The 17,985-nt window shown below is 37.8% G+C and overlaps 1 protein-coding gene across 2 annotated transcripts in view; it reads left to right on the top strand.

Moving 5' to 3' along the window:
• Positions 1–17,985, top strand: part of LOC127430101 (serine/threonine-protein kinase DCLK1-like) — a 62,153-nt gene that overhangs the window by 5,108 nt on the left and 39,060 nt on the right. For both annotated transcript variants that reach the window (XM_051679573.1, XM_051679574.1), the window contains exon 3: positions 1,858–2,204. In XM_051679573.1, the coding sequence (XP_051535533.1) occupies positions 1,858–2,204 (347 nt within the window). The remainder of the gene's footprint in view (positions 1–1,857; positions 2,205–17,985) is intronic.

The following is a 17,985-nucleotide window of genomic DNA, read 5'->3' as shown; positions in this document are numbered from 1 at the left end:
AATACCTGTCCTCCATATGAGGACATCATCATTTTGATGGTATCTAAACCCAATAAAGAAACTGAAACGTAATTAAGTAAATAAAAGCTTTCAGTTTTGATCTGTAAATCATTTTGGATATACATCTAATTTATAGTTTTTGTCAATTTTTCCATCATGTTCTGTTGAGGTTGTAGGCCTACTGTACAGGTAAAACTAATATTATTTTATGATGAACCTTTAGTGATTTTTAAAATAAAGCTTTATTTTCCCTTTATATTGTTTTAATATGTTCATCTGATGTTATCAAAATCCAGCATGTTAATGTTAAGATTCAAGATCTGTTAAATCTCCATCTGAAAGTAGACAGAAAGATGACTGCTATGCTACATAGTAAATTTTGAATTTAATCCTATAAAATACAAATTGTGGAAATATACATAAGGGATAATGTACAGTCATATGGCTGTTAATGCAAAATATTCAGAGTGATTATTTGCACTAGGTGTAAATAGCACCTGCCACACAGCGCGTCTATTTGCACTCCAATAGTCTGGTGGAAACACAGAAATTAAACAGCACACCTAATGTCGCTGCAGTGTCATAGGGTGTAACGACCGTAAGAATGTGTTTCTTTCATGCATGTGAGGGGTTCAATTCCGCCTTTTCTCCCACTCGTGTTGTACTTAATATTGTAGTAACCATGTTTTTGTCAGAAGCCATAATTTTAGTACAATTAACCATGGTGTCAAAATATTAACCATGTTTAATTTAGTGGTTACTATGATTTTACTACAAAACAACATGGTGATACTGTGGTTACTGTAGTAAAACCATGGTCATTTTTTTGTTTAAGGGAAGGTTAGGTTTAGGGGTAGGGGTCAGTGTAGGGTGTCTGTGGGACTTTAAATAAACACAATAAAAACACTGCAGTGATCCCCCTTTACAGTTCGTTTGTATTTAATTAGGGGTGCAAATATTATCTGCCACTACTTACACTGGGGTGCAAATAGCATCTGCACTTAGTGCAAAGAGTATGCTGTACCTAACTTATTACTCAGCTACTAACCAAAAAAAATAAATAAATGGACATAAAATATTGATTTGCATTGAAATTATGTGAGAAGAAACCGGCTTACGTCAGAGTTCTGTTGGTGTTTATTTTTTAAATAATGATCATCCGGCTGCTTATTATACAGCTTATTACAAGACTGTTTGCCAAATAAATCGATAAAGAGATGTGAAACATTGATTTGAGCTGAAATAATTTTATTGGCTTACTTGTAGAGATCGCAGAGTGATCCGAGATGTAGGAAATATGACTTGCAATACCTGAATGATTGCTCTGACATGTCTTAATTCCCGGATGTGTGGGACACCAAACAGAACATTAGGCTTATAGTACTAAGCAAGAATTAAAATATTAGGGCAATTCTTGTAGATACTCAACCTTATCATATAGAGAGCTCTGTTATTTTATCAGATATGGAAGGCAGAATCAATTTTAAAATGCTTATTAATATTTTACAGCTTCTGCATCTCTATATGCCACTCCCTTTCACTCAGTGTAGAACAATAAATCAGCCCACAGCAGCTGAAAGCATTAAATATAAGTTTGTCCTTCAATTGAATTGTATTTTAAATGACTCCGGTTTGAATTAGAATGAGCTGCTCTGTGCATCTCAGTGGAGCGTTTCTATGTCATTATTAGAGGCTTATTGCTCATTGTCTGCCTTAACTCACATGTAGATACATATATGAATTTCATTCTGCTTTAGTTTTCCACATAGCAATGATACTAAGTTTAGAAAGCCTAATTCTGCATTACATTTTCATCTTCCGGTTATCACTATAATGTTATTCCATTTTGCATCACAGGGGAGAGCTATGTGTGTGGATCCATTGAGCCTTACAAGAATTTGGAATACACCAAGAACGTCAACCCCAACTGGTCAGTTAACGTCAGGACCAGTCCCTCAGCACAAGCGCCCACCTCTCTGGCCAGCGCCAAAACCGGCTCCTTAGAAACCAAGGATAACAAAGATTTCATCCGGCCCAAGCTAGTGACCATAATCCGCAGCGGGGTGAAGCCTCGAAAAGCTGTCCGCATCCTTCTCAACAAGAAAACGGCCCACTCCTTTGAACAGGTTCTCACGGACATTACTGACGCTATCAAACTTGACTCGGGGGTCGTCAAGAGGCTGTATACAGTGGATGGTAAACTGGTAAGTACAGTGGCCATGTTGCCTAAGTCTGTCCATTTGCTGTAGATAATTCAGCTCCTCTGAAGTCGTGAGCTTGTTTTGTGTATTGTTGAATGCAGTAATAATGATGCCATTGTTTGGTTGAAAGTTGTATTTGGGTAGATAGATCAATGGGCTCACTGTGGATAATCAGTCTATATTTGATGAGGGACAGAGTCAAACTGAATGAAATTTACTGACTTTATAAGTAAGTGTTAGGCCCAGTAATGAATGTTAGGGTTGGGATTAAGGGTAAAGGGCAAGCATTAGAACTGCATTATCAACTCTGCAGGGTGGGTTTATCTTAAATGCATCTAAAACTCATACAAAGTAGAGTTGTTTGCATAGTAGGTAAAACAAAGTAGTCTCTTGCCTTTATCTTACATCAGTTAGTCGAACATGATTTTTTGAATGCCCTGGTTTCCCTAAAGTTGAGGATCTCCACCAACTCAAATGGGTCAGGCTGTCATGGAGGACAATTGAAAAGCAGTGTCCTTACACTCTCCTGGTCTCTTCAGTGTTTTTTTCTGCTCAATATGGAGGCATTTTGTCAAACCATAAATAGAATAGAGAGCTGTCTTTGTCTTTGTCCTCTGTAAAGGTTGGTAGTTATGGGAGAAAAATGAGCTGAAATCTAATTTGAATGCTGGGCCTCTTGAAGACTTTCAAACAAACACACAATTTGTAAGTCAAATGAAGTGCTTTCAGTCCCTTAGGATAAAACCAAAAATATTTATGTGCTGTAACTCCAAGATCTAATTCTACTTATAAAAGATATGCAGGTTACAATTTTTTAAAACCTAGTTGGAAGTAGAGTGCAAGGTTTGGTGTGGGGAATAATTTGTGGTGGTTATTCAGGCTACTCTTTATTTAACTGACATTTTGATCCAAAGTAGCTTAGGGTACATTTTACTATAGGTACAATTTTCTCTGAGAAATGTGGGATTAAGTTCCTTGCTCAGGGGCACAATGGTCAAAGCTCATGAATAACCTCTTCTGTGGTTTCAAGCTGTGACCAAAGGTCCATATTGAGCAGAAAAAATACTGAGGAGACCAGGAGAGAAGGTTACAAGGTTACAAGCTTAGATCTTTAACCACAAAGCCACACCATCCCATTGTAGTGTATTCAGTATTTACTCGTTTATTGCTGTTATCTTGCTAACACATGAATTTCCAAATGTTTTGTGTATACAGTATTGTTTGAATGAATGAGAGATTGATAGAGAAAAAATAGAGAAATGTGGATATCATGGTGAAGGAAAAAGAGATCAGGCAGAGGAAGGCAGCCGTATGGTTGGGAGCTTGTTGGGATGATGACCTTTCTGTGTCTCCACAGGAGACTGATGATGTGACAAGCTGTCACCAGAGGGCCTTAAACTCGTTGGCCTTCAGTGGCAAAAAGTACTGCAAAAGTCTTATCTCCAATACACGACCACTGTCATTAATCTCAGTAGTGAAGATGTTTATGCAATAGTGCCTTAGAAAAGAAAGCAATTCATTCAAATTCTTTAGAAATAACATTTTGTCTCCGTAATTTTGAGGGAGTATGTTTTGTATCTGAGAAAGATGATTTCATTGATAAATCCCCACTGTGGTGACACCGTACACTCAGACTCAGGGTTTGAACTTTGAACTTTGTATTATTTATAGATAAAACTCAATTGTGCCACAATTTCAGATTTTGTTCTTCTGTATTAGAAGTGGACAGTATGGGGAGTCACGTGATGCCATGCCAGGTTCGGACGTGTGAACGGTGAGCTCCGTACACTTTGCTAGTTTTAACACTATTAATGACATAACCCGGTGAGATTCGATACACTCTGTTCCATAACTGTTCTAGGAGGACAATATATCAAAGAATTCAAAATTCTCGGGCTCTGGAGACATTAAAAGACACTTATGTGCTCAAGCTGACACCCCCGAGAAGACCACAGGCCCGGGAGCTGATTTGGTCAGGGAGAAATGAGGGAAATTCGGCGAGAGATGCTGAACATTTTGGCAATGCTGACGAAGGTCATTGCTGACTTGGAGGATCTTGCTGTAACACGTCGATCGATCACTGCCAGGGAGATGAAATTCTCTGAGGTGGTTACAAGAGGGGGATAGATTATCTGGAGTAATCGGAGAGGGAATTATCTGCTAATCTGCTAGCGACCAAGGTGGATTTGAAGCGTGTCTGGGAGAAGTTGGAGGACATGGAGAACCGTAGCCGGAGGAATAACGTCCGAATCGTCGGAACTCCTGAGGCCGAAGAGGGTCAAGATATGGTGAAATTCCTGGATGGGCTCTTTCCGAATATGCTTGACATTACAGGCCATAAGCTGGAAATTGAGCGAGCTCACAGGGTTCTGGCTTGGTGATCCGCGAGGGAGACAGGCCCCAATCAATTTTGGCCAAATTTCTGAGATCATCTGATAAAGATCTCGTGTTATGCGAGGCGAGAAGTAAAGGAAGGCTTTTTTGGAAGAACCACAGCATTTTCTTGTTCCCAGACTTTGCGAATTCGAGGAGAGAAACGTGATCGATTCAAGGAATGCAAGAAACTCTTACATCAATGGAAGGTCGCTTTTGCACTGATGTTCCCATCCAAATTGAGAATAGATGCTAAGGATGTCCGTAAAACATTCACATGCCCACAGCAAGCGATGTCCTTCATAAAGTCAATGGAGTAAGTTATTTTGTGTTACTCCCGTTGCAGCTGAGTGGACCGACTCACTGAACATTCACTTGACTGTTCGAGGAAACTGAGCGCCTTTTTTGTTCTTTTTGTGCTGGTTCTGCTTAGCGGCTGGAGTTTGTTTTGTGGAGTATTTCTTGCAAGACATTGGAGTGATTAGGTCATTTGTTGCACTCATGTAGCAGCCGAATAGGCTGGCTCACTGAACATTCGTTTGACTGTCCGAGGAAACTGAACGGCTTTATTTTATTTATTTTTTTGCTGGTTCCGCTTAGCAGCTGGAGTTTGTTTTGTGGAGTAACACAGCTTTGGGACAGTTATGTGGATGAATCTACACGTTCTTTGTGTTTATTCCGCCTGTTGGCGTGAGTTTGTTTTATAGATTATCTTTTGTTGTGTAATTCTGTCTCACAAAATTTTTATAGAAACACCGGACTTGAGCAATCCGATGGCAAAGTTGTCGCTGGGGCTCTCATAGGTGTACATGGACTGTTTGAGTTTAGAGGGATGGATGCCAGTTGGCGCCGTCGTGCGTGGGGTTAATGTGCACATTTGTCTTTTTTCTGTTTGTTTGGTTCTGGGGGAAGTTCAGGGTTTGATTGTTGCACTAATGTTGGAATGTGGTCTTTATAATTTTGTTTTTGACACACAATCTATTTTTTCTCATATGTCAAAATGTTAAATGTTAATATGAGTGGATTGTCTCTCTCCACGTGGAATGTGAATGGGTTGGGGCACCCCATAAAAAGAAGGAAGGTTATATCTCTTCTTCCTAATTTATCTTATAATTTCTCAAATAGATTAAAGATAAATTAAGAAGAGTCATTATTGTTTTAGCAGAAATTCAGGGGCAAAGCCTTATTTTGGCTAATATTTACGCACCTAACTTTGATGATCAGGGCTTTTTTATAGATCTTGAAGGGATGTTGCAAGCCGCTGGCACCCCTCATGATATTATATTGGGAGGAGACTTTAATCTTTTGATGGACTCAGTCCTTGATCACAGTGAAGCAAAAGTGTGCAAGCCCCCTAGGGCAACACTGACGCTTCACAGGATGTGTAAAAATCTTGGTCTTACAGATATTTGGAGACTTTTGAACCCATCTGGTAGGGACTATACATTTTTTTCATCAATCCATAAAATGTATTCTAGAATAGATTTTTTTCCACTCATTTCATCTGTTGTTGATTACTCAATTGGAAATAATTTAGTCTCAGATCATGCCCTGATGAGTTTAGAGGTGTTGCCACATATGGAGAAAAGGAAATCATATAGTTGGCACTGTAATGTATCCCTTTTGCAAAATCCTGAATTCCAAAAAATTATAAAGGCTGAAATCAATGTTTATATGGAGACCAACTGGTCCTCAGTTTCCTCTGTGGGCGTGGATTGGGAGGCACTTAAGGCAGTTCTTAGGGGCCAGATCATACAGTATGCCTCATTCACCAAAAAATCCAAAGCACGAGAACTCGTGGAGTTGGAAGGGAATATTAAAAGTGCTGAGGCAGAGCTGAAGCACTGAATGTCATCTGATGGCCTCAGAGAATTGACCCAATTGAAATACAGATATAATACTATGGTGGAGTTTTGGCTATTCAGGGCAAGACAGTCATACTTTGAGTCGGGGGACAAGGCAGGAAAACTTATGGCTAGATATATAAAACAGAGTCTTTTTCTACTATTCCTTCAGTGAAATCTGCTGGTGGTGAAATATTTACCTCAGCCATTGATATTAAAACTACTTTTAAAGAATTCTATCTTGATCTGTATAGTTCCATGTCTTTGTCTACTGAAGAGGATATTAGAAATTTTGTGGAACCAATAGAACTTCATAAACTGACGGCTGAGCAAGCAAAAAAATTATCTTGATTCTGAGATAACCTTGGAGGAGCTTGGCGAGGTAATTAAGGCCTTGCCTACAGGCAAGGCTCCGGGGCCAGATGGCTTTGCCACTGAGTTTTTTAGATCTTATGCTACAAAATTGGCTCCACTTTTGCTAGAAGTTTATACGGAATCATTAAAGAATGGAAAGCATCCAACAACCATGATGCAAGCCCACATCATTCTGATTCTTAAAAAGGACAAAGATCCAAGCGAGTGTAAGAGGTACCGTCCAATTTCCCTGATCCAGCTAGATGTTAAAATATTGTCAAAAATATTGGCTAACCGATTAAGTAAAGTTATGACATCTCTTATACATATAGATCAGGTGGAGTTTATTCAGGGCTGTATCTCTTCTGATAACATTAGGCATTTCATCAATATCATGTGGTCAGTGGCGAATGATCAGACTCCAGTCGCTGCCATCTCACTTGACGCCGAAAAGGCGTTTGATATGGTAGAATGGGATTATCTTTTTAAGATTTTGGAAATGTAGGGGTTCGGGAATTGGTTGGATTAAGTTACTTTATAGACACCCGGTAGCGGCGGTACAAACGAATGGATTCATTTCAGATTATTTTACTCTGGATAGGGGCACCCGGCAGGGATGCCCTCTTTCCCCATTATTGTTCTGTCTTGCTCTGGAACCATTAGCAACCGCGATAAGAAAGGAAGATGATTTTCCAGGGGTGGTGGCGGGAGGTGTGGCGCATAAGCTTTTGCTTTATGCAGATGATATTTTATTATTTGTCTCCTACCCTACTAGATCTATGCCTTACCTCCACAGAATTATTAATTCCTTTTCTAAGTTCTCGGGATACAGAGTTAATTGGTCTAAATCCGAAGCTTTGGCTCTGACAGCGTACTGCCCGGTAACGGCTTTTAAGCCGGGTGCCTTCCAGTGGCCCAAACAGGGCATTAAGTATTTGGGTATTTTATTCCCAACAAATTTGTGTGATTTAGTTAGAGTTAATTTTGACGCTTTAATGAAAAGGTTTTCGAGTGATGTGGGCAGGTGGGCTTCATTACATTTATTTATGATTGGGAAGGTTAATGTTATTAAAATGAATTGTATTCCAAAATTCAGCTACCTGCTACAGTCTCTCTCTATAGATGTCCCCCTCTCTTATTTCAAGCAATTTGATAGCATAGCGAAGTCCTTCATTTGGAATGGTAAACGTCCCAGATTACATTTCATTAAGTTACATAGGCCAATTGACAAAGGTGGGCTAAGCCTACCCAAGATTTTGTTTTATTATTATGCATTCGGTCTCAGACATTTGGCTCATTGGACTCTCCCACCTGAGAGAGCCCCTCCCTGGTTTTTTATTGAAGAGGAAGTTCTGGCCTATATTTTACCATTGCAAAGCCTTTCTATCAAACTAACCGGAGAAGCTAAGTTACACCCAAAATACATTGTCTCGCATTTGCACTCGGTATGGACAAAAGTGTCCAAAGAGTTTAATTCGGACATTTATTTAAATGTTGACTCGAGCATATGGCTGAACCCAAAATTATGTATTAATAAGTCCCCTTTCTGCTGGACATAGTGGATTGTGAAGGAGGTTAATACGCTTGGTGACCAAAATGAGAGTGGAGTGTTGAGATTCTTTGAAAATTTGGTTCAACATTTTGGGATTCCCAGATCTCAGTTCTTTAGGTATTTACAGCTGTGCCACCTGCTCTGTACTATTTTTGGGAGTAGCATACACCCCCCCACAAAACAGCAGATACTTTGGGAATGGTGATTACTGCTTTTGGAAAAGGTCATGAGGCATCAGTGTATTACTCCCTGCTAATTCAGAGTCTGGGGGACGGAGCTTTAACTTCTATCAAGAGATTATGGGAGAAAGATTTAAACTTGGTATTGGAGGAGGGAGTGTGGGCTAGGATTCTAAAAAAACGTCAAGTCTGCATCTAGAGATGCAAGGGTGTGCCTTATGCAATTCAAGATTTTACATAGATTCTGTTGGACCCCCTCTAGATTGTATAGGCTTGGTCTTAATGACACACCCACATGCTGGCGATGCCAATCAGAAGATGGAGACACAACCCATGTTTTTTGGTGGTGTGTTAAGATTCAAGAATTTTGGTTGAAGGTTCAGAGTTTATGTGTGATGTATTGGGCACTCAAATTTAATTTTGCCCCAGACTCTGTATTTTAGGCAATGGGGCGGTTATCAATATAGGGGATAAACACATAAAAATTGGGTCCTGGCCGGTGTTATGATTGGCAGACAGATTGTTTTAAGGGGATGGAAGTCGGCTGGAGTGCCCTCATTTCAAGAGTGGTGCCCGGAGACGGGAAGGGTGGCGGCTTTCGAGGAAGTGTCATCTAGAAGGCTGGGGAACTTGGATACCTTTGATGGGAAATGGGGCAGCTATCTGGCATTCTTGAAGGGTTCTCGGGGAGGGGCATTGGAGAGAGAAGTATAGTTTTAAATGCAGAGAGTTGACAGTACCAATTTAGTGCTTGTTATACATTATGTAAACTCAGTGTAAAGTGCATATAAAAACATTCAACAAAATGTAGTAAGTGTAATCTAGTAAGTGTAATAAATGTGTAAATACATAAATATTTAAATGCAATCATACATTATGAATTTTTTTTTTACTTCAGAAAACACGTAATATTAAACAATTTAATAATAAACAATTTAACAAATAGGGTCATGCTGCATATATGCAAAAAAAAATCATTATTATTATATTTTTTTGCATAGTAGTTTTGTTATAATTCCAACCTTGTACATTTTTTATATCTCTTCAATTTCAAAAAGAGGCAATAGCTTGTGTCATTATTAAAAAAATAATAATAATCTCATGACATCATATTAATTGATAGAATCTGTAATTTGTAATTAAAAAAAACTCAAATGTGATTAAAATGATGAAAAGCGAAATATAAAATATAATATACAACCCCGCATACTATATTGCGTGCAGTCGTATATATATGATATGTGAAGATACCCCCTTCTCATTTTGGTTAATATCTTTTTCTGTTTTCAGTTGCATCTATGCAACTTGTCGTCAAAAGTCTGGCGAGTAAAAACAAAACTTTACTTGCCAATGGCGATTCTTTCTCCAACATGTCTGCAGAGAGTTTACAGTAGTAATTTTTTGCAGGAAATTCAACAGAAAAAATTGTTTATATATTAAATAATCATTTAGTGATTCCCTATTTTGGGTAATTCACTGAATTAAACTTTTGGCGTCATACCACCCTGCCTGATTTTAAAAATCAAAACCAAACAGTTTGTTTCCGAAGTTGTGATCAAGTTAATGTGAAACAAAATTTGCCGCTTTAAAATATGTTCTATTATAGCATTTAGTGAAAAAAAAAATCACACTTAATACAAATGACAAAAAAAAATAATTATAAAAAAAAAACAAATCTAATACATTTACAGTTTGGACATATTATACTTTCACATCCCAGGTATGTATAAGCCGTTTCCCCTCTCTTTGATTCCTTTTTTTCAAACCTCTGTCAGTTTCTATGGCAATCTGGTTGCTTAGTAACAGCCTCTGCAGCAGGGGGTGGGTTGGGGGGGGAGTAGTAGATGTTACAGGCCTGGGTTGAGATGACAGATGCAAAGGATTGCAATGACACAGGCTTTTCAAAAAAGGCTCTATGCATGTCTGTTTATTTTCTGTTACAGACACATTTACTGTATCCCTTAGAATATTGTTATAGTGTGTGATGGTGTGTGACGAGAACTGATTTCAGGATCGATTCATTGTGCTTCCACATTTTCAGAATAATGCTTTGCAGTAGCTCTGCAGATTTGATCTCTCCTGCATCAAATTCAAATGAAGTTACGCTGATACAATGTTGATTTTTCATCCGAATCATCATTTAAGTTGAGATCAAAATTTCAATGTTGTTTCAACAAATGTGAAATAGAATCAGCATCAGAATCTAACATTGATCCAAGGACGTTATCATTTATTTTTTTGTTGAAATTTCAATGTCGTTTCAACATTAACTCAGGGTGAAAAAGTTAACCAACCATTAATGTTGATCCATCAACAGTGAATTAACATTATTTAATGCTTTTTGCTATCTGGGATACTTTTATCCAAAGAAACTTGCAAATGAGGAATGCTTCAACACAAGACCCATAGGAGAAAGTAATATTCAGATATCTTCAGATTGTTTTGAAGATCATTCTAACATTGAGAAACAGTCAGTGTGAATGCACTTAGTAATAGGTACATTTCGCCTTGCACTGTACTCCTATAAACAATGGCCGTAACAAACTTGGCTTTAGCCATCACTTCCTTTCATTATCTTTTCTTCTGGGTGGAAGTTCATTCAGAGGCTGAAGCGATGCAAGGTTTGGAAGGTATTAGAGGGTTGTTAATATTGGATATCTGTTGACAAGCATTTATCAGTAACAGTCCCTGTTATGATGAGTCAGGCCACTTTTGTGTTTAAGTGCTCCAGATTAGGCTGTTTATAGCTTATAGTGCTCCAGCCGGAAGGAATCATCACGGGATGGGCTTCCTTATTGTTCATGGTAGATCTCAGTTTAAGCTTACTGAACCCAGTTAAAGGGGTGGCCCACCTACTAATTTCTTGGAAATAAGATAATCAATTAGTTAGACCATAAGAACAAGGATGTACATGTCAATTGTCATACTTTAGTCATAAGGGCAGTTCAGATCAAACATGTTATTTCAAAAGACTCACCAACTTAAGTTGACGTGCCATTTATTTGATGAAATAATAGTGAACACAGAAATGTAATGTCTCTTTTGACATAAGCCCAGTCTGGTGGTTCAATGAGATTGCTACTCGAACCATCAGATCCTGCCGGAAATAGGAAGTAGGGGGCGAGGAGCCTACTCTGTGCTGTGGTGGAGGTTGCTGTGTTGACACACTAAAACAGCTAAGTGTTAGATAGTAAGCAGAGTTTTAAAGCAATGGCTGATAAATGATTGGCTGGGAGCTAACTAGATAATGCCTTGACAATGTATAGCTGCGAGTCTTCCAGCAATAAAGACACATTTTATACATACTAAGCTCAATAAAGTGATCCCTAGTTATAATCCACCATTCTTTGCCGTCTTTTTTAGTGGTGACACTGGCTCCTTCATGTAAAATGAAGCCCCCTTCACATTGTCAGCGATTTTGTCGCTGTAAGTGACAGGAGACCATTCATTTTCAGTGAGAGCTGCTGACTTCTGGCGACTCGAGTAACAGCGACTATTGGCAACAGGATGTGGGCTTGTCAAGAGACGTGACAAAGTTGAGAAAAGTTCAACTTTATGCAAATGCAGAGCGATATCGTCTCCTGTGTGATAATGGAGCTGAGTGCAGGAAAGACGAAGGAGTTGTTGTTGTCATCGATTTCTCTGTTCTATATCATGTTTCTGTAACCACTTACATGGATATAATAAAACAATGATGCGTGGAAAACCGTGTTAGAAGTTGTCAGCATTCTGAGTTTGATTGATACATTGAAAGATTGATCTTTGTGCTGAGATAATGCATTGAGTATTGCTGCAGTTTATAACACTTTCCCATTCCAGAATGCTAATTTTTAGCAGCAAGTAAGCTGATTTCTTATCAAATTGGATAATGTACCAGAAATTGTCGACATTGTGAGTGAGTTTATTTCATACATTAATAGATTGTTCATCTTGTTCATGATAGTATGCACTGAGCACAGCTGTAGTTAAAAAAAAGCACTCTCCCCTGCAGAATGTTCATTATTAGAGGCAAAGCAATTGATTCCTTGTCAAATAAGAATGATATATTGTTTTACTGGCAATCTAGCTCATCTGTGATCAGACTTTCTAAAGCCATGGCCAGTTGTGCAGCCAACCAAGAATATTAGAGTGACAGCAGTAGGAACGCCCATTAGCGACAAGAAATACAAAGACTAGCGACATCTAGCGACAAAATCACTGACAGTGTGAATGGGGCTTTATTCTTATCATGTGAGACAGCTTGAGGACAGACAGACATTTCTTCTCTAATTCCCCCCAGGTGACATGTGTCTCCTGTAGCATGTGCCATAAATATTAGCTTAAAGGCAGGGAGAGCTCTTTCATTCACATATTAGCTTCCACAGTGATGCGATTTTCACAGGGCGTCATACTTATAAGGGAACCGCAATGGATGGGAAGAATGTGCACATGTGGGTTTTAGTTTAAGCATCTCTGACTGAGAGGGTTAGAAAAAAGTTTTTGCGACGGGACATCCGTCTAAGAGTGCCAGGGCAACGTATTAATGTTGGCTGGGCTGTGCAAAGTCAATGACCCTTGAATCAGCTAATGTCTGTGAGTTCAATCCATTGACACTGGGTCTTGTTCCACACTGTTATTTGTTTGCAGTTTTAAGTGTTTTCATGAATGGTTTCTTTGGTTATTGCCTTTTGATTAGAGGCAGATGTTCATTTTGCTGCTCCCTGAATTACCTCATAATGCAACGAGTCATTTTTCGAACCTGAAGGGAACTAAAATTGTCTGCCTTTCATATTAGATTCCCGCTGGGTTGCTGAAATCTAATTATTGAAAATGACCTAGACTGTGCATTCACATAGAGCAGATATTCGGTACTTGAGCCTTATGAATAGGCTGTTTGTGGATCTAATTCAGTGTATCCCTTCTGCTTTTATACGGAAGGAAAAAAATGCACACTCTTCAGGATGCCTCCTTTATATTCGTATTGTGTTGAATACCTATAAAGAGAACGTTACGTTAATTACGTGAAATATTTCCTGTCACGTTTTAGCACTTGAAATAGAGAAATTTTATATTAGGGAAGTCTCCCCATCATACCCTAGAGGGGCACCAGAAATTCCACCATCTACACTTACTCGCACATTATGTTATTCAAGGGATACGTTATATCACAGACGATCGCGTGCACACACTTTCCCACCGCGCCTCGCAATCACAGTCTTTGATACTTTGATTCTGAAGTGTACAGTAGTTCACAAGTGTGACAATGATTTACAATACAGCAAAGACACTTTGTTGCAGTGTTATTGATATTACAGTCTTTTACTGTTGCACAAACAAGCAGTCTTTCGCAGTTTGCAGTTTGTGTAATCTATAGGTATATGGTCATTATTACAGAATCCTCCATTGCAAAACTGTCCAAATGAGTTGCTGTATTCATTTTATAAATAAACAAGCACATTCTGTTTATTAAGCAGTAGTATCTACTGCAATGGCATCTTGTTTGAAAGAATTTGGACATTTGATTGTCATTTGTTTCATTTAATATTTAGTCCTTTCAGATGGAAAACATTTATACATATAAATGATGCGATCCAAATGCATTTGAACGGCGGTGAAACACTTTCTTATGATGTGTTACATTCATATGTGCAGACAGAGAAGTAAGTTTGGAGCAGAAGAAGTAAAAATAAACCTTGTGTAAATTGTTAGCTTTACGCTAAGCTAAAATGCTATTTCAAGCCATTTTACATGCACGTTACCAGGCACGATCATATTTATCAAGAAAATTCACGTTAGATAATCATTTCTTTTTTCTAGTAAGACCTTTGATATATGGGCAAAAATCATATTCTTGATAATAATTTTTGTTTTGTTTTCCTGTAAAAATATATAAAAATCCTTAAAACAAGATCAATTTGATTGATCTTGTTTTAGAAACAACACTGCATAAGAAATTTAGGTTTTTCAGAGAATGTATTTTTAACGTATATTTTGTCTTACAGTACTGGCAGAGTTTTTATAGTCAAAACAAGTAAAAAAAAAATCTACCAGTGCTGAAGAAGTAATCCAAAGTATTTAGAATATGTTACTGACCTTGAGTTATCTAACAGAATACGTTACAAATTATGTTTTACAGCATGTATTCTGTAATCTGTAGTGGAATACATTTCAAAATACATTTCTTATGAAAGGTCACCTCTTACCATCAATATGAAACATGAAGAGACCTTTCAGGTTAAACCATCCTTACATTTCAAACAGACACTTGTCATTATCAAACATAGAATTATTGCTGAAACAAAATTTACAGGCAAAATTGACATCAAGAATTATTATTATGTTTATATTTACAGTTGTATTTATGATTAATTTGTACTGGTATTTTTTCACCTGTTGTCATAGATTGATTTTTGTGTCACTGCAAAAGAGGCCAATTGAAGGAGTTGGAGAGAGTAAAATTTTTTTTTGACCACTGCAATTTTTTGTTTATATTTTCGTTTTGTTTGATGTGTAATCAGAATTTTGAAATATTTTTGCTTTAATTTTTTTGTGTTTCATTTAGGGCTGTCGATTTAATGTGTTAATTCAGTGCAAGTAATTACTGAAAAAAATATGTGTTCAAAAAATTAACACAATTAATCATGTCCCTGCCCGGACTATATTAAGGCATATTCCTGCCATCGGAGCAATTCAAGCTTGAAGTACCACCTGTTTTCTCCAGGGGGCAGTAAGCGAAACTGTAGCTGTGTAGGCACTTACCAACAACAGCAGACAGCACAAGATTCAAACACTGCTTGATGGTGCACAAATCTGAATGCAGGGATCTCAAGACAAGCTTTTCTAAGTTTTAACTTGACACAGCGAGCTAAAACGGTATGTTTATGACGCGATGCAATCAAAAGTGAGATGCTCAAGAAGCATCTGTCTGACACAGGTGTACACTGACAAACCCTTTATAAATATACATTTGAAAAGCTCTTTATAAATCTCAGACTGACTGACGAATTCAGTTGCAAAATGGATTGCGGTGAACTGTGAAAATATTTGTATTTGATTCCAAAGCCAATTTATGTATTGTCTTATCAATGCTTTACTCATCTGCCACAATAATGTAATGCATTTTAATTATCTGAATTATATATACACTGGTGGCCAAAAGTTTGGGATAACGTACAGATTTTGCTCTCATGGAAAGAAATTGGAACTCTTATTCACCAAATCGGCATTCAATTGATCACAATGTATAGTCAGGACATTAATAATGTGAAAAATTACTATTACAATTAGAAAAAAAATGTTCAGAACTTCTTAAACTACTTCAAAGAGTTCTCATCAAAATATCCTTCATGTGTAGCAATGACAGCTTTGCAGATACTTGGCATTCTAGCTGTCAGTTTGTCCAGATACTCAGGTGACATTTCACCCCACGCTTCCTGTAGCACTTGCCATAGATGTGGCTGTCTTGTCGGGCACTTCTCATGCACCTTATAGTCTAGCTGATCCCACAAAATCTCAATGGGGTTAAGATCCATAACACTCTTTTCCAATTATCTGTTGTCCAATGTCTGTGTTTCTTTGCCCTCTCTAACCTTTTCTTTTTTGTTTTTCCATTTCATAAGTGGCATTTTCTTGTGTTGAGTGGGTAGAATTCAATGAAGCTGTCAGCTGAGGACATGTGAGGCATCCATTTCTCAAACTAGAGACTTTGATGTACTTATCCTCTTGTTTAGTTGTACATCTGGGCCTTCCACTTATCTTTCTATCCTTGTTAGAGCCAACTGTCCTTTGTCTTTGAAGACTGTAGTGTACACCTTTGTTTGAAATCTTCAGTTTTTTTGGCAATTTCAAGCATTGTATAGCCTTCATTCCTCAAAACAATGATTGACTTATGAGTTTCTAGAGAAAGCCGTTTCTTTTTTGCCATTAATATTGACCTTAAGACATGCCAGTCTATTGCATACTGTGGCAACTCAAAAACAAACACAAACACAATGTAAGCTTCATTTAACGAACCAAATATCTTTCAACTGTGTTTGATATAATGGCAAGTGATTTTCTAGTACCAAATTAGCAATTTAGCATGATTACTCAAGATAAGGATTTTGAGTGATGGCTGCTGGAAATGGGTCTAGATTTGATAAAAAAAAAAATTTCAAATTGTGATGGTGCTGTTTTTTACATCAGTAATGCACTGACTATACTTTGTGATTAGTTGAATGCCACTTTGGTGAATTAAAGTACCAATTTCCTTCTGAAACAGCAAAATCTTTACATTATTCCAAACTTTTGGCCGCCAGTGTATATATATATATATCTTCTGACTTCAACTGTATATATATATATATATATATATATATATATATATATATATATATATATATATATATATACAGTTGAAGACAGAAGTTTACATACACTTGTGTTGAAGTCATAAAAACTAATTTTCTAACCACTCCACAGATTTCATTTTAACGAACTATAGTTTGGCAAGTCATTTAGGACATCTACTTTGTGCATGACATAAGAAATTTTTCCAGCAATTGTTTACAGACAGATTGTTTCACTTTTAATTGACTATATCATAATTCTAGTGGGTCAGAAGTTTACATACTCTAAGTTAACTGTGCCTTTAAGCAATGTGGAAAATTTCAAATATGATGTCAAGCCTTTAGACAATTAGCCAATTAGCTTCTGATAGGAGGTGTACTGAACTGGAGGTGTACCTGTGGATGTATTTTAAGGCCTACCTTCAAACTCAGTGCCTCTTTGCTTGACATCATGGGAAAATCAAAAGAAATCAACCAAGACATCAGAAAAAAAATTGTGGACCTCCACAAGTCTAGTTCATCCTTTGGAGCAATTTCCAAATGCCTGAAGGTACCATCTTTATCTGTACAAACAATAGTACACATGTATAAACACCATGGGACCACGCAGCCATCATACCGCTCAGGAGGGTGACGTATTCTGTCTCCTAGAGATGAACGTAGTTTGGTGCAAAAAGTGCAAATCAATCCCAGAACAACAGCAAAGGACCTTGTGAAGATGCTGGAGGAAACAGGTAGACAAGTATCTATATCCACAGTAGTAAAACGTGTCCTATATCGACATAACCTGAAAGGCTGCTCAGCAAAGAAGAAGCCAATGATACAAAACCACCATAAAAAGCCAAACTACAGTTTGCAAATGTACATGGGGACAAAGATCTTGCCTTTTGGAGAAATGTCTTCTGGTCTGATGAAACAAAAAATTAACATTTTGGCTATAATGACCATCATTATGTTTGGAGGAAAAGGGTGAGGCTTGCAAGTCGAAGAACACCATCCCAACCGTGAAGCATGGGGGTGGCAGCATCATGTTGTGGGGGTGTTTTGCTGCAGGAGGGACTGGTGCACTTCACAAAATAGATGGCATCAGGAGGAAGGAAAATTATGTGGCTATATTGAAGCAACATATCATGACATCAGCCATGAAGTTAAAGCTCGGTCGCAAATGGGTCTTCC

Source organism: Myxocyprinus asiaticus, chromosome 39 (genome assembly GCF_019703515.2).
Source record: "Myxocyprinus asiaticus isolate MX2 ecotype Aquarium Trade chromosome 39, UBuf_Myxa_2, whole genome shotgun sequence".
Classification (NCBI taxonomy): Eukaryota; Metazoa; Chordata; class Actinopteri; order Cypriniformes; family Catostomidae; genus Myxocyprinus; species Myxocyprinus asiaticus.
Note: the sequence above shows the minus strand (reverse complement) of the source record. Positions and strands in the feature narration are given on the sequence as shown.